Below are 24494 nucleotides of genomic sequence, written 5' to 3' on the forward strand. Positions count from 1 at the left end.
CGATCGAGGGTGGATTATCCGATTGATCAGTTAATGCCGATGGCCCGATAAGAGGGGGTCTACTGTAATTCAAATGGTTTCCCATTAAACTTAGGCCCTAGGGTGTGATCACCATTTATTTATTTATTCATTCATTTTCAATGGTAAAAACCATTTTTACAATAGCAACAACATAAATTTATAGATGCAGACAAGTTAGTCTTACAAGCAAACAGTGGTAATAGTAATTAAACAATTTATTTTTAATGCAAACAGGAATAAATTCTTCAAATGTAAATAAAATACTCTTTATTTCAAAATGTCAAAAATAAACTGTCTATAAGGGATGTAGCCTTTACACAACATTAAAAACAACAATATTAAATTTAACGACACTGATAAAGATAGGGCAACCTATTCTTAAAATAAATTGTTTTACTACGCTTTCTTTAAGTAAAGGACTGGCTATGGCTACAGCTGTTCCAATTAATCATGAGCTGATAATTAATGTTGAGAGTTACAAGGTTTAACTTAAGTAAATGTTATTTGTTGGCCTACCTTGTGTACACATCTGTCTTCTATATTCAACTTCAAGTATTCAGTGTCTTCTTCCATTTTTTTTTATTAAATCTGCAAAAGTCACAATTTTTAATATAAAGAATTAATACCACATTTTGTTTCAAATGTACAAGAAAATTGCAATAAAATATATCCAATTAGTCTATTTGCTAGGCCTACAAAAAAACATGCATAGGTATTAGCTTAGCAGTTCTAAGATAAAAATAAATGGTGTGTGGTGGCAAACACTTAAGTTACTATTGTACAATATTCACAATCAACACGTACAGGCTCAACCGGAAGTGAAAGTGATTTGTTAACAAGTCAAAGAAAAAAAATTCTTAAGTCCTAAAGATCGTTACACCCTTCCCAGTCAAATATTGAATTAAAGAAAAAATTGAAAACTCTATATATCTTAATGAAAAATTTCTAACCTTAATATAACGTCGACACTTCAGATCAACTGACTGGTTATGTTATGATTCATACATGATTATGATTCAAGTTATGATTAGATGATAGGACAAGTTTAGCTCCATTGAAACTGTTTTAGGAAATTAATGAATCTGCAGCCTCCCATCCAATAAGTTACATCGCAATTAAATCTAACTTATTGACATCTTTAGTACAGCCTTGGGGTAGGTAATAGCTCTGCAGAGATCATGTTTTATAAGTTATTATCAGATTAAATATTGATATAACTTAGGCCTATATTGATTTTGATTCGGTATATTAACATTAAGTTACAGAGGCTAGAATTTAATTTTACAAAAACTATTAACAAACCATTACACTGAAATGACCAATTGCGTTTTTCAGTTTACGCCCCTTTTGTACGACCACTATTTGTTCCTGGTATATGACCTTGATACTGTCATGTGCGTAAAGTGTCCTTAAGTATCTCGTGACTATATGGTATTACGCTACGCGGCCTAATTTTCCTAAGAAACGGCCGGCCATAGATTTTAACATGAGTGGTTTTTCAATTTACGCCTCTTTTGTATGACCACCATTTGTTCCTGGTACCTATATGACCTTGATAATCATGTGCGTGAACATGTCCTTTATTACATGACTACAGTAGACCCCCTCTTAACCGACCCTAATGGGACCAAACCTAGGTCGGATAACTCAAAAGGTCGGATAAAACGGACAATCCCTAAAATCATAACATAATGAAGTGCTATTCATTTGGAATTATATAATCATTATTTTGAAATCATAATTGCATTATTTATCAAGTAAACTACTCTTATCTCCTTTTTCCTATTGATAGAAAAGTCACAAATAAACACAAAACACGGTTAAGTCAAATAGGCCTACTTTCAGTGGAATATATTATAATACTAGGCAAGAGTCAATAAAATTCCTATTTTAATAACTTTAGTACTGTAACTAGCTGTAACCCGCGGGCTTTGCCCCGTTTAACTTCTTAATTTTCAAGATGATCTCGTTCGCATGGCTCAATCACGTCCTGGTTGAAGTTCGTTCGCTACGCTCACTCACCTTTAGGTTGGAGCTCGTTCGCTACGCTCACTTGCCTTCAGGTTAGCTCGTTCGCTACGCTCACTCACCTTTTTGGTTGCAAATTAGCTGTTGTCATAAATGTAAAAGAAATAATAGTGCTGCACCCTGTTGGTAATCCTTGTAACTTTAATGCTATTGAACATCATAGAACAGAACCAACTTGTTTAATTGAAACAGCTGTTAAGATTCATTAATTCCATTTCTCATAAGGTTAACATGGGAAACTCCAGAGCCACTGGGGCGGAGCCTATTGGACGGATCACGAAATTGATGGTGTATAAACCTATTCCATGACATTCTACACGTATGTACCAAGTTTCGTGGCAATCGGTTCAGCGGTGTCCGAGTTTATCACCCCCAAACAAACAAACAAACAAGTATATATACAAACATCCTCTTTTATAGATATAGATTTATTAATTGATGCTTTACAAATCCATCGTAATACGGTACAGAACCTTTTGTCAAAATTAAAGATACAAGCAACCATTTTGTTACAAGACAGGACGTTTATTTATTGCCTCTCACTGGAGGCTCGAGGCACAAAAACTATCTTGACCTTGGAGCTGTTAACCCCCCTTCCCTGCCCTCCCTACAAGTTGCGTTGTTTGTTTACTCCAGTGATAAGATAATCAGTTCTCAAAATCGTAACACACTTTATTATGTTGGTACATTTGCCGCACAGACAACAAACAGATCAGATGCGCTCGAGCTACGAACGATGATGACAAACTGACAATAGGCTGTGCTATATTTTTTGTGAGCAACACAAAATAACTTATTCTTAGTCATATCCTGTGGAGATAAGCGTATGGTTCGGCTCTCATCGCCCAGCGTGGGAGCGGAAATGCCGAGATTCCTAGAAAGCGGCGGTTAAAACGAGCTGCTCTCAAAGCAAGGTCGGTTAAAACAAACTGTATTATTTTACGACCGAAGGCGGATAATCCGATTATCGGTTAATACGAGGTCGGTTAAGAGGGGGTCTACTGTATATGGGTATTACAAAGGTATTACACTGCGTGGCCGTATTACAACATAATATGCTGTAAGAGTAAGTATTTTTCTGCAAAACGGCAAGCCATGGATTTTTACAAGCGCCCGCACTACTTATTGCTGAGTTATTGCCAGGTTCACACACGATGGTTTTAAAGAGGTAAAAAAGTGGTGTAGCTTAACATAACAGTGGTGCGATCTTCACCTCACCATCTTAGCTTTTGATGAAATTTGGTATACTGGTAAGTACATCCAATGGAGACTAAGAAAAATACCAAATTTCAACCTAATATCTCAACTAACTACAGTTTCAAAATTACGCATCCTTAAAAGTTTACAAAAAACGCTCAAAAACGACCCATTAATGAAACTTTAAACAACTCTAGCATCTCTCAGAACCAAGCTAGAAAGATGGATGAGGTGTCATTTTGTAAGCCCTTTCTAAAAATATAGGCCTAGGTCACAATAATTTTTTTTCAAATTCCAAATTAAAAGTTAAACTTAATTTATTTTTTATATGACGCTTTAAAAATTTTGAAAAAATTCTCAAATAGTCTTTGTTAGTTATTATTTGTTGATATGAATTTCATGCGATCATTAAGTTATGGGTTCATAGGCTACCTACCAAAAAATGCATTTGAAAACATTCATATTTCCATGATAATAATATTTGACTAATTTGTCTTGTGTGGGTCAAAATCTAAGATGCTGTTGTATTAGAAGAATATTGAGGAATTCATATACGGTATGGGAATCTACAAAATAGGTAGGCCTATCTCTCTACCTTCTCTACATATTTACAACCTTTTTTAAGCTACCGGTATAGGCCTACTGTGCCAAAGGCATGGATTACATTAATATATTTAATGCCAGCTGGTTATAATTCATTTGTTATTGTTTTGAACTTATAATTGTTACTATGAAAATACAAAAACTGTGAACCAAACTCTCAACTTATTTCAGTTTTATCTAACTTTTAATCTTATAAAACTAACTAACTTTAAACTTGAACAACTAACTATTTGACATGGTAGCAGAGCTGCAACGATCCACCAGTAACTGATATTTATTTCACTTATTTGTACTGTCCAACTTCAACTGAACTTTGAACATGACGACTCGACTAAGGAAGAAGGCTGCCACTCTCACGGCACGTGTGAAGTCTACCCTTGCAGAGGCGACTACACTGCTTAACGCCGAGGACCCTTCGAGGAACGCGCTACTAGCGACGCTGGCAACTCTGCAAAACTATTCAGCTCGCCTAGAAGCCTTGATGGAACAGATTGACTTAGACACAGCCAACGGGTCGGCAACTGTGGAGGGTACCGACGACGCCGAGGACCTTTTTGGTATCGTACTTGACAGTGAGCAAGTAATATCAACCTTGAAGGTAAGACTAGAAGCCTTCAACACGAAAGCTATCAATGATCATGCCAATAATTCAAATGGTCTTTCGTCCGAGCGAGTGTTGGAAAATCCACGCAGTTTAGTACAACTGCCTAAACTAATCCTTCCCATGTTTGAAGGTAACATTCTTAAATGGCAAGAGTTCTGGGACTCGTACAACTCTGCCATTCACAGTCAGCAATATTTAAATAAAGTAGATAAATTCAATTACCTTAACTCCCTTTTGCATGGAGAGGCCAAACTATGCATTGCTGGTCTACAATTAACTGCTGACAATTATGACGTTGCCATTTCTTTACTCCAAGAAAGATTTGCTAACAAACAACTCATAATCAATTCGCATTACAAAGCCTTGATGGACTTAAGTCCCTTAAAATCGAACGACACTGGAAAACTTAGGAACTTATTCGATGTTATTGACAAACACATCAGGTGTCTACAAAACTTAGGCGAAGATACCAACTCAAATTTCTTTTTTTCTCTGATTATGAGGAAACTTCCTCTGGATATAGTTATAAAAGTAGAAGAAAACAACGTAGATAATACTCTTGATGCCACTAAATTATGTAGTATAGTAAGAAATATAATCGTAGCTAGAGAAAAGTCACAACTGTTATTAGGTTTAGGATCAACAAAAACTTCCATCCCACCATCAGAAAACGGAAACTACTTTCGTACCTCAGAAAAAGATAATTTTTCAACTACACAGGCCCTTCCATCGACCGAAAACAGAACTGCAACCTGTATTTTCTGCAAAGACGCCCACTGGAACGACCAATGCCAGAAGTATAAAACTGTAGAAGAAAGAAAAAGTAAGGTTAAAGGTCTCTGTTTTATTTGCCTGAAGAGTGGCCACAACTTAAAAGATTGTAAGGTAAGCAAACCTTGTGTATATTGTAAACAGAGGACAAACCATCATAGGAGTCTCTGTCCCAAACGATTCCTTCAAAACACTAAAAGTACTGAATCCTCTTCTGCTAACTCTATTTTTTCTAAAGAAACTTCCCTGATTTCGGCAAACGAAAATGCAATTTTACAAACTGCAAAAGTATATGTTGTGAATGATGACTTGTCCGAACCTGCTCGAGTTCTGTTTGACACTGGAAGTCAGAGGTCGTATATTTCAAAGGATCTTGCTAAAAAACTTAAACTTGAGTGCAATAATACACAATCTTTATCAGTTTTTTCCTTTGGTAATACAGAAGCTAAGACCATTGAAACCCAAACTGTTACTGCCGGTATTAAACTACTTGATGGTAACTTACTTAAGGTTAACTGTAATGTCGTACCAAAAATTACCGGAAAACTTCATGCTTGCACTACAATTGATGTCAGTAAAATCAAGAAACTCTACCCCTCATTGAACTTTGCCAAAAACCAGAATGAAGATTCTGAAGTCGATCTTTTAATTGGGAATGATTATTACCTAGATATTATGACATATGAAAGAATAGAGTTAAAGTCTGGTCTTTATCTGATCGGTTCCAAAGTTGGTTGGATTGTAAGCGGTAGACAAGCATTAAGTGAGAAAACGGACATTCATCATCACCTTGGATATTCATCCTCCTTTCACACTATAATTCAACCCACTAACCATTTTGAAATGAAGAAGAACTTTGAAACGCCTGACTCTCAGACAGTAAAGGGTTTGAATGTAAGGAACTTGCGGAGCATAGAGAATTTAGAAATCCACGACCATCCCTATCAGAATGATGACGCCATAGCTTTGTGTGGATTTAATGATAAGGTAAAAATGGAAAATGTTAGGCCTATAATGAAATGTCCAGAGTGGAAATGTAACCCTGCAGAGCCGACTGAGGAGAATGGACCTGAAGAAATAGGTATTCTAACTGATGCCTCCATAAACAAGATCGTAGGAACCCCATTTGAAAAAGACTTTGGAATAAACTACTTACAATCGGAAACTGTTCTCGTGAAGTCTGAGGCAGTTATAAACTCAAGACCACTTGTTGACACATCCTTCAGTGAATCATGTGTAACAGACGACATGATTACTACAAGCCACTTTTACAAGACCTTACAAGAGATTACTACAAGACCTTACACAACTTTTAAAAGTGAGAGTTCACCTATGAAAGGACCTTGGGACGTTTGGAAGAAAATCCCACCTTGTGGGAGATGGAAGAAGCGAAAGATGGTAGAACTTCACTCAAGTCGAGACGGAAAAATAAGAAGTGCTACAGTAATTCTCAGCTCGAAGAAGAAAGTTGTACGTCCCTTAAATCTCTTATATCCACTAGAATTGAAGAATTATTAGTGTTTGTCCTTCGCCCGGAGTGTGCCAAAGGCATGGATTACATTAATATATTTAATGCCAGCTGGTTATAATTCATTTGTTATTGTTTTGAACTTATAATTGTTACTATGAAAATACAAAAACTGTGAACCAAACTCTCAACTTATTTCAGTTTTATCTAACTTTTAATCTTATAAAACTAACTAACTTTAAACTTGAACAACTAACTATTTGACACCTACTGTTTTTCTATATGTCTAGGCTACTGTTGCCTGAGAAAAATTAGCCCTTTTCTTGCATTATTTTAGCTGGTTGAAATTTATGTTCATAAATATACTACATTAATGAAGTATGAGTAAATTAATAATTATATTTTGTGTAACTATCAAGATTTAACTGATAGGCTAGTGAGAGTAGGTGACACAACAAGTTGCCTCCAGTACTCTGTAAGCCTGTCTTAACCTGTAGCGGTGTGCAGGATGGAGACTGTCACTGCTGATAATTTTTCAGAGACAGTTCAGCATTTAGGAGACTTACGGTTGACAGTGGAATCTGAACCATCGTATGACAATCTCACAAATAATAAATATAGCCTAATAAACTTTGTGAATACCTCTACAGACATTAACTTAAAAAGTTGTCAGGTCAAGATCCATTTCTTCAATTTTTTAAGACAAATTACCTAGGCCTACCAATTAGTGTACCTGAATTGAATATTAGGTTCGCTTGTTTAGTAACTTACCAATAAAATACCAGTAAATCCTGCTTGGATTTATAGGCCTATCCTAGAAAAGTGTACTAATATCCCAGTGAGCAACCTTATATTAATGACGAATAGCCCTTAAGGATCACGACAAGTTTTTGACAGGAATAGCCTTGGCCTAGAAAATGCAGATGTCAACTTCAAGTTAAATAATTTTAGTAGTTCACATACGTATTAACGAGGAATTTGTTTTAAAAAGAAAATATACGCCATGTAACTTACATAGTTCCTAACGTGTCGTTTAAAATACTAAACAATACAGATACAGTAAATGTTGAAAATTGGGAGCCTACTTAACTTACCGATCAGTCAGTAGTGGAAGAGTGGAGTGGAAGTGGCCGTGGGTGGGGGGAGTAGTGGAGTGGCCGTGGGACGTTTTCAAAATGGTAACTGAAAAAACAAACTTACTAATAAAAACATCTGAGTTTGAAGTTAAAGGGCCAGGAAGCTTCTAAATAACGATATCGTGCATTATCATAATCAATATAAGTACTATATGAGGTCCAGATTTATAGCTTCTCATGCTGCAGTTAGAACTATCATCATCATTCTAATGTAAAATCTGACGTATCTCTGACGTAAAAATATTTAGTACATGATGAATAGTACTTCCTTCCATATTTTCCATGCTTGTGGATTAACATTTATGTTTGCCATTGATTAAATATCTCCCCGATGGCCAGGTGTGATATATAGTCAATGGTTATGCTTGAGTAATAATATTGTTGACTCTATATTAATAGATTGACGGCGTAAACAAAAAAACAGTTAGTTGTGTTTGGTTGGTCGTGTTCATATTTTGATCACAATGGGTTATTGTCTGCCTCTCAGTTTTCCGGTCCAGTTTATCCAGGGTGGATGTCCTGTGGATATCCAGTGGGGTCACTCCCCGCATGCTCAGAAAGTACTGTTCCATCAAAAGAAAGGCTACCCAAGTACGTTAGGTTCACAATCTGGAGTATTGTAGGCATTTGTTCGCTGAACTTCGCATTATGACTGTTGTAAATGTCTATATTTACCAATCTTTGTTAGCTATTAGGGACATGGAAGAAGATCTTGTTTGTAACAAGGATGTCCACTTCCACAAGAAATAGAAACAATGTACATTTAAGTAGCAATAGATTGAGTAAAACTAATAACTGTTTTCCTGTTACAGGCATAAAGTATTACAAAGCTCTCCCGGAAAGTGTTCGTCATTGCGGAAGTCAAAATTTACAAAAATTGTAAAAGATTGGCTTGAAACGAATCCTTTTTATGAATCTGTTGAATTGCATGATGCTCTGAAGGCTGGCCATTGTTTTAATTTGTAGTATGTGTTACAATTTCATTTTCTTTTGTTTTGTATTTTTTGCCATAACTGCATGGTTTGCTGTGCATACCAATTTCAGCATGCTTTGTAATGGTGAACATTTCATTATTTATATGAATTGGTTTGTTTTATTTTTAACATAGTTTTGACGTTACCTATTGTATTTATTACTGAATGGTACAATAAATCTCTTGAAGTAGCAGAGAGTCTTTTTCATTGTTTTAGCCCCTTCGAGTGAGGTGATTTTGCTGGGGCTACCTTGTGAGACCTCAGTAATTAAGGCTTTTGATACTGTGTGAATAATATAAGACACAATACAATAGTTATTTGTGCAACTAGTGAGAAAAGTGAGCAATTGACTCACTCGAGAGAAATCCTTACTCATGAGCCGTAGGCGAGTGAGGATTGGTTTCTCGAGTGAGGCAATTGTACTTTGAACTCGAGTTGCACATTATACTTTTCCTACAGTTACCATAAAACAAATAAATTGGTGAAGAAACATAACCTATTTTTACACAAAAGTGAACTTTTAATATAACATTTAATGTGAAGTGACAAATACAACAGTACAACAGCTGACCAGCTGATTTACAGCCAGTGCTGCCAACGTATTTCGCGCGCATACGACGTTGCCTGCATGTTACGCGCTCACTATTTCGTGCCTTCACGTTGCAAATCTGGAGTGAGACAAAGTAATTAGAGTGAGACAATGTTAACATTGTCTCACTGATGAGCGAATTGGCCACTTTGCTTTCTCAAATCAGTGAGAGAACATGTACATTGTTAGGTAACTGTAGGAAAAAGATATTTTTTTATTTTTGACATATGATATTTACATGTATAATCACGGCCACCTTTAACTCCAGGCCGCGGCCTGGTAGAATTGGCAACGCCAAAAGTACGTGTTGTTTGGCGCCAGACGTCCCATAAGATAACGTAGCAGACAGGTGACATCAGCTCATTAATTCGCGTATTATACATTCAAATGTAAATCTATGAACATAAATTTATTAAAATATTGAAAATAAAACATATAGAATCAAAAACCCAAACAAATATAAATTGAAAATCTATTTCTGTACATTTAAAGTGGAGTCAATATTTTCCTAGCCCCAGTAACCAGTTGAGGTAGGGGTTTTTTAAGATCGTACGGTAACACGCTAAAAAAACTACTATCTTTCTAAAGTATCAAAATTATAACATTTAAGAAACATCCTTTTTGGTAAAAACGTTTTTGATATCAGTTTTCATTTTAATTACTGTATATGTTTCATAAACATCTGGACCCGGGACCAATTTCCTTTTTCGTTTTGAGGTCCCTAGAGGTTGAAAACACTAGTTCCAGAATATCTGGAACTGATATTCTAGTTACAAAACCTCTTTCAACAGATTAAACCCTACTCTTTAATCTGTGGTCTTACCACACAAACTCCTAGCTCTCATATTTCATTCATAAATACATGTAAGAATGGTTCGGTCACCCTGAGTGAATGTGATGGCAAATAAGATAAGTAAATATTAATTTTGTTGTGTTAGATTACCATTATCAGTATTGCCATAACGAAATGGGTACTGTACTCCACCTAGGTGCTTATTTTAAAGCAAATACAATAGGAGGGGTGTAGTGTAGAATGTTGTGAGATGATCTGTGTAGCTTTGTTACTCACTAAGATCAGCGTTTGATCAGTCAGGATCATAGCAAAACTATCCATTATATCATAAATTGCCCTTTAAGGTCGTAATTCCTTTCTAAAGGGAACTTTTCAATGTTAAAAATACCTCCGCTGTACTTATTTGTTTGTTATTCTTTCAATTTATTACCTTATTAAAATCAGGTGTGATTATTTGTTTCTTTTACTGTATTTTGTTTATTTCAGGTTAACTTAACCAATCAATAGTTTTATTAATACTTATGATGTCAAACGCCCCGTGGGTAGGTAATAGCTAGTTTATTTAAAGCCCGATGATCAGGAACAGCTGGGTCCAGTTTAGAACCATCAAAAAGCTTGTATTATGCAGCATCACCAGAGGGCGAAGGAGGGTTTTAAAAATTACAAAAAACATGTTACGTAATATATGGACAGCCTATGATCCCAGTGTCGACCAGTTGCCTACGGAATTCCAAATACGCAGATGACACGAGACAAGATACTCGTTTATACAATCCTAAATATCTACACAGTCTTGTTGAACTCGTGGTTTCTCCAAAGCGAATGGGGGCACCAAGTGTGGTTGTGGCCCTGTAAGCTGTTCTTCCTTGCCCTCCTTGTATCCGATTTTTCATCCCCTTTTTATGCCCTGAGGCCTCAGCTTAGTTCCGTGCTAGTTGTTTCTATTTGAAACTAAAGCACAATCATTTTGGTGTATTGAAAAATCTGTGAATTACCGAGTAAAATAAATATATCTAAAACAAACAATAAACAAAGAATGAATTAGGATAAAAATATAAAACATTTTTTTTATTTTCAAATTTTATTTCAATTAATCTATGAAAAAATAAATAATGTATAACTCTTAATATTAGTTTACAACATTGGTAGTCCCTATGATAGATATAAGAGCACAAGAAAACTTGTACAGTATAAACAAACTAAAGATAAAATCAACTTTTAATATTGTAAGTAGTCCGCAGCAGTGGCTCTAGAGTTTCCCATGTTAACCTTATGAGTACTCACATTTAAATGGAATTCAAGAAATTAGTCAGCTGTTTCAACTAAAAAGGTTGGTTCTATGGATATCCAAAATCATAAAAAGTTATAAGATTTACCAACAGAGTGCAGCACTATTATTTTTTTCATTTCTGAAAACAGCTAATTTGAACTCAGCAGTAACAAAAAACTGTGATACGCAATGAGAACTGACTGTCAAAGTAGGATTGTTTACAGTTATGTTTATGTTTTTAGTTTCATGAATGATTTGTGATATTTTGTGAATCTTTAATAGTTTATTTTCTATTGTTTGGGTGAAGTGGTAGAACATTATGGCTATGGTAGATGTGTAATACTATAGTATACCGTAAATTTAAAGAAGCAAATTTTATCATACTTTGTCCTCCCTCATTGCAAATGCAAAGCTTGAGTATGTACTAAGCATTTTATACTTATATGCCAATCCTGTACGAAGGACGGGTACTCTGCTAGTTGACTATATATGTTTTCCTGATGTTTTATTTATTTATTAAGTGCGGAGCTTCACTATAAAGGCAGGTAAAGCCATTAGGTCTGCCTGTTGGGGTTGAAATAGTTTTAAACAAAAAATTGTATAGTCTTTATCAGCTGATTTACATTGATAAAAAAACCCAGGGGGTATTTTTTACCTATTGGGGTTATAAAAGCATGACAGCAAAAATCGATACAATTGGAAAACTTGGCCGTACCTAAATCTGGTACCTACAATAATGATTTCATTTGTCTCACCGTAGCTAATCCTGGTACGATTTCATTTGTGTCACAAGCATTGGCAAATGATAAATAAGATAAGCTACTTGAAACACATGAGGATAAGATAGTCAGACTATTTTAATAGAACTTCTACAAAAAAACTCAATGGTACTCAAATAAAAATCGTAGAAAATACTAAATTCTTTTGTACACATTTCTTAAATAATTTTAAAACAAAGGACTATTGGTGTTGTTAAGGTCGGGATAAATTGTATAAATGAGATAAATTTGATAACTGATCCAGCTCAATTTGTTTGGTATTATTATTGACTATATACAAATGTCAAAGTGGACAACTCTTACATTGTATACAGTAAGGATAAAAATGGACATGATTTGATTTAATTGAACCTAATTGTTTAATTTTGTCTTATAAAGAATAAAGCATACATAAGTCAGTGGTAGAACGTAAAAATCATTCAAATAAGCCTTTCTTAGAATAAAAAAAAAGAATTTTAAAATATTAATTGTATAAGCAATAAACAAAGTAAACAACCAATGTTTAGGGTGTAAGTCAACTACAATACACAGTTGTACAACAACTGACACAACCAGTAACGGTGATTGAATGTTCAAATTTTGTAGTTGACTAGAAATGGAGACGACGTAATACAAAAATATTACTTTTTCCTTTGGAATTCAAAAATCGCTGTTACATGCTCTAGTTCAAGTCATAACATTGTACAAGGCGTAAAAGGATTTTTGGTCTCTTAAGATTGTAACTTATAATGTGATTTAAAAAATCATTATGATTCAAGACATGTTAATTTGTTTCACTACTTGGTAACTTTAAGACGTGTCATATATTTAAAAATATATCAAAACGTGTAAGTTACTCAGTTTTTCAACCAGTCTTGTAATCAACACTGTTACACAGAATAACCCCTCAATCTTGGGCTAACATTTTCTTCCTTGTTTCTCGTCATGAAGTATGACATTCTGAACCTTGGTAAAGACATTTCTTTTGTTTAAATTGTGTGTTCTGGACTAGTATTTTAATGCATTAACATTAAGTTTACATTTCCAATTACGTAACACTGAAATTGCACCTAGACACTAACTGGAAAGTATATTGTTATTTTTGTTACTTATTCGGACAATTCAAGCACATTTTCGAGGCCTACATCCTACACTTGTTTTGATATCTGCTCAAAGATTTGAGAAACTAAGCTTCCTTAATCCCTTGCGCTCTATGCATCCTCTTCCTAAAGATTAGTTTAAGACAGATGTACAACTTAACTGGAACAAATAGTTTTAAGCTCTGAATTTCCTTTAAAAGAGTTCATCCCCCAAAGAAATTTATAAAAGATGTCAGCTTGCGTTGGTCCGGACGTTGTCTTGGTGGAAGATGTCAGCTTGCGTTGGTCCGGACGTTGTCTTGGTGGAAGATGTCAGCTTGCGTTGGTCCGGACGTTGTCTTGGTGGAAGATGTCAGCTTGCGTTGGTCCGGACGTTGTCTTGGTGGAAGATGTCAGCTTGCGTTGGTCCGGACGTTGTCTTGGTGGAAGATGTCAGCTTGCGTTGGTCCGGACGTTGTCTTGGTGGAAGATGTCAGCTTGCGTTGGTCCGGACGTTGTCTTGGTGGAAGATGTCAGCTTGCGTTGGTCCGGACGTTGTCTTGGTGAAAGATGTCGATTGTTGTTGCATGACATGGTCTCCAGTCGAGGTCGTAGTTTCCCAAACAGAACTTTCCCTCGGGAGGTTTGAAGTAGTCTAACCCTCGGCCCAGCCTGATGATCCATCCGTTACTCAGCCTGTAATAATGGTATTTGTAATTTTTTGTACAATATAAGGTGGTTATGTCTACGTCAAAACAATTTAATAAGAAAAGAATCAACCCTGAGGTAGTTAAAAAAATGTATAGTTTCTATTAACTGTTGCTTTTGCTAGTTGAAATGGGACGCCACCTAGGTATGTATTTTAACCCAAATATGCGTGAAGGATGGGTGAATGAAGTGACATGCCTTGTGTAGCTTTGTTACCGACTAAGACCAGCTGTTTAATTAGCCAGGATCATTTACTAAAATCCAATTGATCAAGGAGCTGGGTCCAGTTTTAAACGATCAAAAAACTACTGACATATCTTAGGATCGAACCATCGACCTTCTCATTACTAGGCAGCACTATAGAATAGAATAGATTTAGAATAGAATAGATTTAGAATAGAATTAATTTATTGGTCATTCAGTCATTATACTATAATTACAATAGACTTCGTCAAGTTTAAACAACAGATAAAAAACTATAGATAGTCATAAATACACGAGAGACATAAATAATAATCGCTACCTACTTTAAAAAATCACACAACCACCAAGCTATCGATCTGCAGTTCAGATTGTACTATAAGAGTAACGAGATTTTTTATGGACATGTATTGATAGTGTAGCATTGTAAATTTATGAAACTTAAATTGATGTAAAATTGTATAGCTTACTAAACAACTTTTTATGTTGGCTTGTAATTTTTTATTTGTAATGACTTTTTAAGGCTTCCATTTTTCTTTAATAAATTAACCTGTTTAATATCTACGCTACTTTGTCTAACTGTCTGTGTGACAATAAACACATATATTTATTTATCACCTGATCTGACGGTCGTGTAGCGTAGAAGAGAAGTGTACTGCCAATGTAATGCTGTGTTTCACCCGTAGCTCCTCACGTAACTGGTCGAGCCACAATCGCTGCTGCTCACTAGACGAAGGATCTTCCGACGTCACTACAGTCATCTCTCTCAAACTCGCACATTTCTTCACGGCCAGCTCACTAAATCTCAGCAAGTTCTGACACTGCAACAGAAGATTACATTTGTGATGTTAACAATAACAAAAGATTGCCTAGACTTGGAGTCTAGACTTTACCTCGGCCAGGTCACGATCGATTGTCAATGTTCCTTCGTGTTTTTTGTAATGTGTGTCCGTTCTGTGTACAGTTGAACCTCGTTTGTACGAACCTCGATAAAACGAATTCCTCGATAAGACGAATTTTTTTTAATCCCTTTGACACTTTCATACAGGTCAATGCTAAAAACACCTCTATACAACGTAGTAATTAAGTTAAAAACCTCCATAAGACGAATTTGTTTGTGACATGGGCTAGGACTGATTAACCTCTATACAACGAATATTCTTAGCACAAAACCTCTACAAGACGAACGTGACCTCTATAAGACGAATTTAGCATAATCTTAACCTCCATAGTACGTAGTTTTCAAAACAAACAGAAGCTTGTCTCAACATGAAACCCCCACCCATCCCTCCTCCTTCCTCAGTCATTGTTTGGAAAAACCTTGGAGCGAGGAGAAACCTCTATAAGAAGAATAACAGCAGCATTAAACCTCGATAAAACGACCCTCTTTATTAAGAATACCTCTATAGTACGAATTTTTCCCGTACCCCTTGAAATTCGTCTTATAGAGGTTCAACTATATCGTGTTTTGTATATGTTTTATTTATTGAGCTCACTTGACACCTTGAGGCCTGAAGATGGTTCAAAACAAGAACTGAAACTAGTTGCCTAAATCAGCAACAAAGGATTAATATATGCAAGTATTGTAAACCATTTTAAGTATAATACAGTAATCCGGAGGCTAAACAACTATTTTAAAATAAAAAAAAGATTGCCGGTTTGATCCTGAGAAAAGTCAGAAACTTGTTGATGTTTTGAAACTAAACCCAGCTTTTCTTGATCATTGGGAAATGGTTCTGGCTAAACAACATGAGCAGGTCTTAGTCAAAGAGGAAACACTCAATGGTACACTTAAAGTGGTGTCTAGCACTAGTTGCTGGTGTCTAGGGCAAAGTCCAACACTGCCCTCCTCGCCTTCGTGTACTACAATGATCACTGTGGAGGAAGACCCAGTGCCCTGTGCGTTAGGATTGTGTGCTCACTGCTCGAGCTCTTCTTTGCTCTTCACATGTATAAGAGTATGGTTTTGAAAACGTACCAAACTGTTTTTAGGTCAATTATTTAAAAAAAATTTTTTATATCAGACCTTTAGAGGAACTTAGCCCATGTAAAAACAATTTACCTGATGAAAGGTTCGTATGTAAGGATCCTCTAGGAGAATTGACTTTACGTCAGAGATCAAGAACTTTCCGAACACAGATTCGTAACTGTGTCCGATGGAGTTATGCTCTATTACAATCTGCTCATGATGGTTCATCCTCTTTTGTTCATCTTCCATGTGCTTTTTCAAGACTTCTGCACGCCCCATGTACGCTTCCACTTTATTTCTGTAATGCTGCTTTTTATGTTGGTCTGAAATGCCTGCAAGGAAAGAATTTTTAATACTTGGGATACTTTTAACACTATAACTATGACCTTACGTCAAATCAAATATTTCATTGAGCCTTTAACCCTCCAAGACTTTTTTACAAGCGAAGCTCGGCGCTGGTAACACACGTTTGTATAGTAGCACTAACCTCAGCTGTCTAACAGTAAATGACCGCTCAGTTAGTTAAGGCATTGCACTGACGGTTGAAGCGCTGAAGTCTTGCAGGGTTATCCATATTAAGCTTACTAATGTGTGGTTTAGCCAGTGGGATGGCCTACCGAGAATAAGGGGTGTCCTGGGGTGGAAGTTGACGGCATCATTGAGTTTAGTAAGAATTGCACACAGCAACGGTTTTGCTTCTTTTTACACTCATACGGAGAACTCCTTTTGCATTTTAATTATGGTTAAATGTGGACATATCATGTTCGAATGCTCACACCATAACAGACATAAAACAAAGCCAACTTACAAATTTACAATGATAAGATTTTCAAAAAAATACTGAGACAAATGGATAAGATTAAAAAATGTAAGCAAGGCCACACTAAAAAAACGGGCCGTAATGCTCGTCAAGCATGACGTCACGATAGAAGACAGCAATGACGTAGGTATTTATTTTCCAAGGAAAGACTAAAACAAGCAGCTGATCACAAACGGCAAACATTACGTCATTCTATCGTTCTATCGTGACGTCATGCTTGACGAGCATTACGGCCTGTTTTTTTAGTGTGGCCTTGGTGTAAGGGTCAAGTTAAAAGATAATTGATATTTACTAGTGTCAGCATTTTACTATGACACAAAGTTCCTTCCTGTTGCAACACAACTAACAGCTGTCAGACTGTTTTAAAATAGCTTGGCATTATAACAGCTTATAGCCAATATGTACAATGACAATTTGTCACATTTCTCAATTGGAAGTATGCAGAAAAGAATTGGGACTCGTAGAATCAATGATCGCCAGGGTATATAGAGTAGACGTACTCATTAACGAGAGACTTAAGTATAAGTTTTTCACTGGCTTGGTATTGTTATTGAACTGGCTTTGGTTGTCGTCGCCGACATTCTCAACCGCATTTCAGTTTTATTTTAAATAATTAAGAAAAAAAAAATCTCTCATATTCAGTTTTGCCCTCCAAATTTCGCAGACTGATGACAACCAGGCCTACGCACAGGCACCTGCCCATGTAGGCCTATCCCATAAGTATGGCAGATTCATTAACAATTATAGTTGTACTACTATAGTTATCTTGCTCTCTGTTTTTATTTATCTGTATCTTTCTGTATATATTGGGATAAATAAACGTATTTCATTTCATTTCATTTCATTTCACATATTGTTGTCTCGTTTGTAGTTTTAATTTAAAATAAATTTTGTATGTCCATATTATTTTTTATCAAACAGTGCAGTCTGTATAATAACAGGCACAATATAACAACTTATGATGGTCAATAATGAAGATAGCATCAAGTAACTAGTAAGCTAAATCCAAATGTTGATCAAGGAGAATGTTCCAGGGAGTTTTACAGATCACTGGTAACATGTTGAATATGTTTAAACTGGACACCGGTCAACAGTTAAGTGAATTCAACCACATACAAATTGAAATGTACTAGTTCTACTTGCGGAAAGTAAATAAAAGAAACGTCTTATCATTAGTCTATTAGGTCTGATGATGATTGGTGTGTCAAAACGAAATCGATCACCACTTACCATCTTTTATGTATATTTACCGTCTTGTGAGTACCGTAACAGTATAGGTGTAAATGTAAATATATGTTTTAAGTGTTACAAGGCGTTTCTTTTACTTACTTCCCGTAAATTTAATAACACGTACAATGCTGATCAAGAAGTTAATGAGTTCTACTTGCTAATGACAGGGATTTGTTGAACTTAAAATTTAATACCTATAAACACTTTTCTTGATGCAACATACACAATATTGTAGCTGTGAAATTCTTAAACATAAACACTTTCACTAAAAAAAAATTATAATATCAAACCTCTAGCTGATCTTTCCGAAGACGATTCATTCCCCATTATAACGTACAAGTATATTAGTATATCAAACAGCACAAGTTAGTTTTGTGTGACACTTTAAAAAACACAAGTTGGATTAGCTAAATCAATTCTGTTCAGTTGGTGATAAGCAACAACTGACTGATGTTGAGGTGTGAAAAAAGATAAGATAACATTCTGTCTCAATCATTTCAAAGATTGCTGAGGTATTCAAAACAACTGAAAATATTGATTTCAAAAGAAGTACTAGCCTAACTACAATTTTGTTATTTCATTTTTAGAAAATTGTTAGCAGAAATTTATATTTTTAACCTCAAACAGTTAAATTAAGTATGTATTATGAATAATCTGTGCATATATCATATTATTTTGGTATCATTAACTATATGAAAAGAACAAATGTTATACAAGAGATCCGTTTCTTAATTTTTATAACATTTTACGAACGCTAAACTTAATACACATTTTCAAACAATCTAGTGTTTTAGAGACCCGAGAGTAAAGGAAGAAGCCTTCTGATAGCAAGTCAACCCAACCCTCTCCTCCCTTTATAAATTATATGCTGACCGTTTTTTTCACTTTCTTCCTCGTAAATGTTACAATCTGTGTTTTTACTATTTGGTTATAATTCAAGATGGTGAGTTTGTATGGATTCTAAATAGATTGTTTTATTTGGTTTATAGTTTTTGATTGATTGGTGGGAAAACATAATAGGCTAACATCAAAACGTAGTCTACATTCACAGGATGAAAACAATCTTCGATTAATCCAAACAGACAAAGAAAATAAAAATTAGATTATATTGAAGTTTGAAAATGGACTGTCTGAAAATGGAAGTTTTGTAACATGTAACTTCAAGAGTAATATATTAGGCTAATGTCATAGTGAAGTTTTTTTTTTCAATTAACAACCTCAAAATGTCAAAGAGTAGCCTATGTATAATCTATGGTATAATCTACCACCATGGAGACAGTATAAAGGTCTTTGACTACCAACTGTTAAATAGGTTGTGGAAATAACCAATTTTTTGTATACTAAAGAATCGGTCACAATTAACTACTGGTGCTAAGTTTTATCAAGCTACAAATAAAAAAAAAACTAATCAACGTTAGTTCATGCCTAGAACTTCAAAATCCAATAAAAACAACTTTTTACAAAGGTAAGTGTTCGTAAGTTTTTACGAATGAACAATACGGTAAATAATATTGTATGTATTGTATTAAGTATATTTTTGGTTTTGCAATTTTCTAAGTAGGCCTATGATAAAAGTGAAGTACTCCATGAATTTAAAGCACATACTTTTGTCTATGGACGCTAGGCTCCAGCCCGAGATCGTTTTTACATTACCTTAAACTAGACCTAGCCGTTGCAAAATTATCACTCGGATAAAATCCATTGGTGATTTGGCAGGATTTGAATACAGGACCGATGTTCTGCGCTCTAACACTAGACCAGCTCGCTCCCCATTAAAGCACATACTATGAGATACCGATAGCCTGACCAATAAGGCAAAACTCCCATGTATAAGAGATATTAGGCCAGTAGCTACCAGTTGGGAACACGGAAGTATGTAATGTATTGGAAACAGAATGTAATAAAAGGCAATTAATAGTTAATCAAGATGGAGAAGAGCAGAGGTAAAGATAAGTACTATAATAAGAGAGAATATAAGAAGAAATGGGCAGGACTGATTGTTTAGACATACGAAAAGAGTAGGGAAAATAGAATTTTGTGACAAGTCGGTTAAAGAAGCCTTGGAGAAGGACCTACGAAAAGATTAGGCTAATAAGTTTGGACAAGGTTGACTTATTGAACAGCTGTCCACGTATATTCACTCTTGATCATAGTTGATTTGTTACTGTTAAGCATGCACAACAATGTACTTTCACTGTATTGGTTATAACCGTTAAATGAATAAATAAATAAATGCGGGGAGGAGAGGGAGCAAACAGCATAGCGGAGAAAGAGGAACTTTTGAAAGTATAAGAGAAGATTGAGAGGCCTAGTTCAGACCTAGATTCAGAAATTAAAGGAACGAAAGTGTAAAATATGTATGTGTCTAAAAGACCATTTCTATAAAAATAAATCTACTCTAAATGTACTCTTCTGGTCTGCAGGTAAACACTGTTAAAAAGTTGCGAAGGTAGATACAATATTCAACATATGTTTGTTCCTAGTCTATTTTTTTAGTTTAAATAGTGAAATACATAAATATCTACTGATAGATATTCTTAATCTTACTTTTCAAAGAGTCGAGTAGAAGCTGAATACCATCCTGGTAGCAAACCATGGCTTCAGTGTATCGGTGGGATTCGTCCAGTTCTACAGCTCTCTTTAATATTGTTATAGCCGCAGTCTCCATTTTGGCTTTGCATTAACTGCAGACCGGCACATTAGCTCTAAAAAAAAATAAAAACTTACATGTTTAACTGTCTAAACTTTGATATCCTATTCTATCGGATGATTGAATAACAACAGCATTGATTCAAATGATGAACTAACGAAAACTTAATCCTTCTATTTAGGCCCTAACTTATCAATTGTGACAATCAATAGGCTAATATGATAAAGGCAGATACAAGAGTTCTTTACAACATTTTTTTAAAATTAAAATATAAATTGATAAATCACCGTACATTAATTATTAATCATTGAGATAAGGACGCTACCATAGAATAACCAATACAAGTAGACTTCTCATCCCATTTCAAATTTTGAAGCTTGTTTTTCGTGTTCAGTGACTTTGATCACTAATATCGACAAAATTTTGTTTCTATTATTGTAGGGTTGATTTAATGATTTGTGCTTTACTGTTTTTTGTACAACAACAAACAAAATAACTAGAGGACAAATTGTTGTTTATGATTATATCATATTTGTTTAAACGAGGTTTTAAATTACTGAAATAACAAGAAACAAATTGTAAACATAACATGACCTCTACAGTACACCGGACAGAACTAACAATAAAATTGTCGGTACTTTTGTATTATAAGGAAGCCAATGCTTAGACAGTGCTGCGGCGGTTGTGTTAGGTTGGGTTATCATACATTTTTATGACTCATCTGGTATCGTTCGGTTCATAACGAAACGAGGAAAGTCCTACAAACATATTTTGATAACACAATCGCTGCAGCGTGCTGTAAAATAAGTGGCCTCCGTATAATACGAAAGTACCAAATTGTCTTCAGCTGTGGTATAAGGATGAGAAATCTACTAAGAGTATGTTTAATCTAAGACACCACCTAGGTGTGTAATTTAACCCAATATGAGTGAACGATAAATGTAGAATGGTGTGGGAAGATCTGTGCAGCATTTCTACTGACTAAGATCATATGGCTCTTGTAAGAGATTGAAAATTGTATGTTTCTGAGTGATCAAATCAAGATTTCTTGTATGTAACCTAGGCCTAAGTTGTTTTGGAGACAATGAGAAGTGCATGCTGTAAAATATCACAGAGGCCTAGATTATGTTGTAAGTACATACATCTAACGAAGTGAAGAGAAAACTTACAATGAATAAATAAATGTAACAACTCTCCTTAAATCAAGAGGCGCTTGTTAGTTGTTTGTGCTCATAATAGGATAGGCCTGGCCTCTGGCCTGGCCTACACCAGCTGCACATGGTCTGAGACCTAATTGAAAAAAATTAAATATTTATTAGTGCCCAAAAGGGCCAGTAGGGGTCTCTACAATCAGTACTATCACAACGTAGATAATATTCGAATCGTTAACTGTAAATGTTGTTGCCCATGTCTAATTGCATAAAGTAAATATAAACATAACCTTAAATATTAAACCTAAAGGTAATGCTAAAAAGATCGACTAACAAACCATTACGAAGAGTGAGACGCCTCAAATTACTAATTGATTATTGTATTCTGATTTCATGTATACTAAGGAATTGCAATAAAGACCATGGTTTTTAATTAAATAGAATATTGATAAGAATACTGATAAAATTTGAAGTACAAACAGAAACAGAAAAACATAACAACAACACATGTTCAATTCATTTTAACCAACAGATGGTGTTAACGAAAAGAGATCTTTTTTTTCTTCCAGATATTTTTCCCTTGACTACAGAAAATGCTAAAGGTAGTTTCAGACTTTGATGAAACCATTGTTTTTATAATACAACTGGTTTTCATTGGCGTTTTCTTTCATTTATGGGCTTGGATTATGGTTCTCATTTACATTGACTGGTGCAATTATTAGACTTCTCCACGCTACATAAAAATGACAGTTAAACGTCACTCGTCAGTGAAAGTTTTTTTTCAATGACCTTATAAGTAAGGCCATAGATAAAACATACTCCCTTGTGTTGGTTAGTCTATGGTAAGGCGCATAATTTTGTAATGAAATTTAAGAAATGTATTCATTCCTTCAATTGTCTCTAATGACTGAATAAATTCAGGTGCATAACATTTTTTATAGCATCCAGATTCAATAAACGTTTGATAAAATTTTAAGCGGGTATTACAGTTGGTAGTTCTGGATAAAATAATGGCGAGCTTTTGCTGTTGGCAGCAATGGTTTTCTTCTAGCTGTCTCGACTGAGATGGCGAGTAATTCGTCTGCTAGCTTAAAATTTTTATTAGTTGAATCAGATAATAGTTATTCCACAGTAAATTCTCCACTTAAATCGACACAAAGAATCAAGGTAATGTTTCATCCTATTTAATTCTAGATCATTGCATTTTTTATTCATAAAATTTCATCAATTGCGATTCTTGATCTCGGTGTTCTTCGAGGCATTGTTTCAGCTGTGTTACATAATACGTATTTTGCTCAAGATACTAAACATTATTTAATGCTACTCGGTACATGCTTGGGGATTGCTATAACTACTTTACAAATATCTATAACTTTTAGCCTATAATATCCCTAAGTCCAGTATTAATTGTATTTTCTGCTGGCAAATACAGATCCACCCGACATGCCTTGAACTTTGACTTACTAAATTGGCTAATGTAGGCCTAGCCTAAATTTTTGTAGGCCTAGGCCTTGTTTGGATACGATTCTCATTGAACTAAAATTTATAGACTACGCCTAATCAATTATATTTGTCTCAACAATTTAACTAATAAATGGTTTAAGTTGTACATTGCCTCGTAAATTATTCATAGAATGTACCGTAATTACCTCCTTCGTCACCGAGACCAGCGATGCCGGATAGGTTGTGCCAATACTATTTACATATTACTAAAAACAAAAACATAACTCTTTAGATAAAAACTTTTATGTCAGCGGCGGTGGATGCACCCACACTTTAAAAAGAATCTTTCAGGCCATAGGCCTAATATGGCCTATCTTTTAGTAGGCCTAAATTATATGGTTACAAAAATAATATTTAGGTGCTAAAATAGAGAATATTTACCAACAGGGTAGCCTTCCATACAGCCCAATATTTATTTTGGTAGGCCTAGCCTGGGCTAAGACTTAGGTACTTACCCTAATATTGATCAACTTATTTCGACCAAGTTTAAGTTAGTCATAGGCCTATTTAATACGTCGAACCTTCTTCCTGTTTGTTAACTTGTTTTTATTGTTGCTTTTTATTGTTATTTGTTATATTGTTCAATTATTGTTGTCAAATGTTATTGCTTGTTATACTGTTCTGAATTGTTTCTCATTTTGCAGCTGTTATTTTTCTTCAAATTGTATCATTCTAAATCTTCTATGTATTGGCGTCAGCCGTTGGTCAATAAATAAATAAATAAATAATTTTACTAGTTACTAAAAATCCATTAGAACAACTTAAGTCTTGAGAAGTTATCTACATGCACAGATCACACAGATGATGTTGATTGTTGACAAACAACAGACGACATCATCTCGGGAAATCTCGTCCACCACGAGAAAAAACACAAACAAAGGCCGTCAAAGCTCTTGCTACATGAAGCCCAGACAATGCCGATTCGATTGGTGTGTTATTTGTGGCTTCGTTGGACGTAGAGGTGGCCAGTA

General features: G+C 35.0%; 2 protein-coding genes across 5 annotated transcripts in view; both read right to left on the reverse strand.

Annotated features, from left to right (window-relative positions):
- The window catches only part of LOC128988142 (protein mini spindles-like), a 55800-nt gene extending 48160 nt beyond the window's left edge, over positions 1–7640 (reverse strand). The window contains exons 1-2 of the mRNA XM_054409369.1: positions 7464–7640; positions 538–609 (exon numbers count right to left, since the gene is read on the reverse strand). Coding sequence (XP_054265344.1) covers positions 538–594 — 57 coding nt within the window. The 5' untranslated portion in view covers positions 595–609; positions 7464–7640. The remainder of the gene's footprint in view (positions 1–537; positions 610–7463) is intronic.
- Positions 7641–11272: 3632 nt separating this feature from the next.
- Positions 11273–22474, reverse strand: LOC128987518 (MIT domain-containing protein 1-like). Of its 4 annotated transcripts, XM_054408401.1 has the most exons (6): positions 22359–22437; positions 22039–22159; positions 20767–20924; positions 16263–16501; positions 14819–15021; positions 11273–13987 (listed from the first exon to the last, which is right to left on the reverse strand). In XM_054408401.1, exons 3-6 carry the CDS (start codon positions 20885–20887, stop codon positions 13825–13827), a joined length of 726 nt encoding a protein of 241 aa, XP_054264376.1. In that variant the 5' UTR covers positions 20888–20924; positions 22039–22159; positions 22359–22437; the 3' UTR covers positions 11273–13824. The 4 variants fall into 4 exon arrangements, with proteins under 4 accessions (XP_054264376.1, XP_054264375.1, XP_054264377.1 ...); XM_054408400.1 differs by lacking the exon at positions 22039–22159 and having other exon boundaries at positions 22359–22474; XM_054408402.1 differs by lacking the exon at positions 22039–22159 and having other exon boundaries at positions 22355–22371.
- Between the last annotated feature and the right edge of the window lie 2020 nt (positions 22475–24494).

This window comes from Macrosteles quadrilineatus, unplaced genomic scaffold (genome assembly GCF_028750875.1).
Source record: "Macrosteles quadrilineatus isolate MER2022 unplaced genomic scaffold, UCM_ALF_1.0 Scaffold_2__2_contigs__length_208266976, whole genome shotgun sequence".
NCBI lineage: Eukaryota > Metazoa > Arthropoda > Insecta > Hemiptera > Cicadellidae > Macrosteles > Macrosteles quadrilineatus.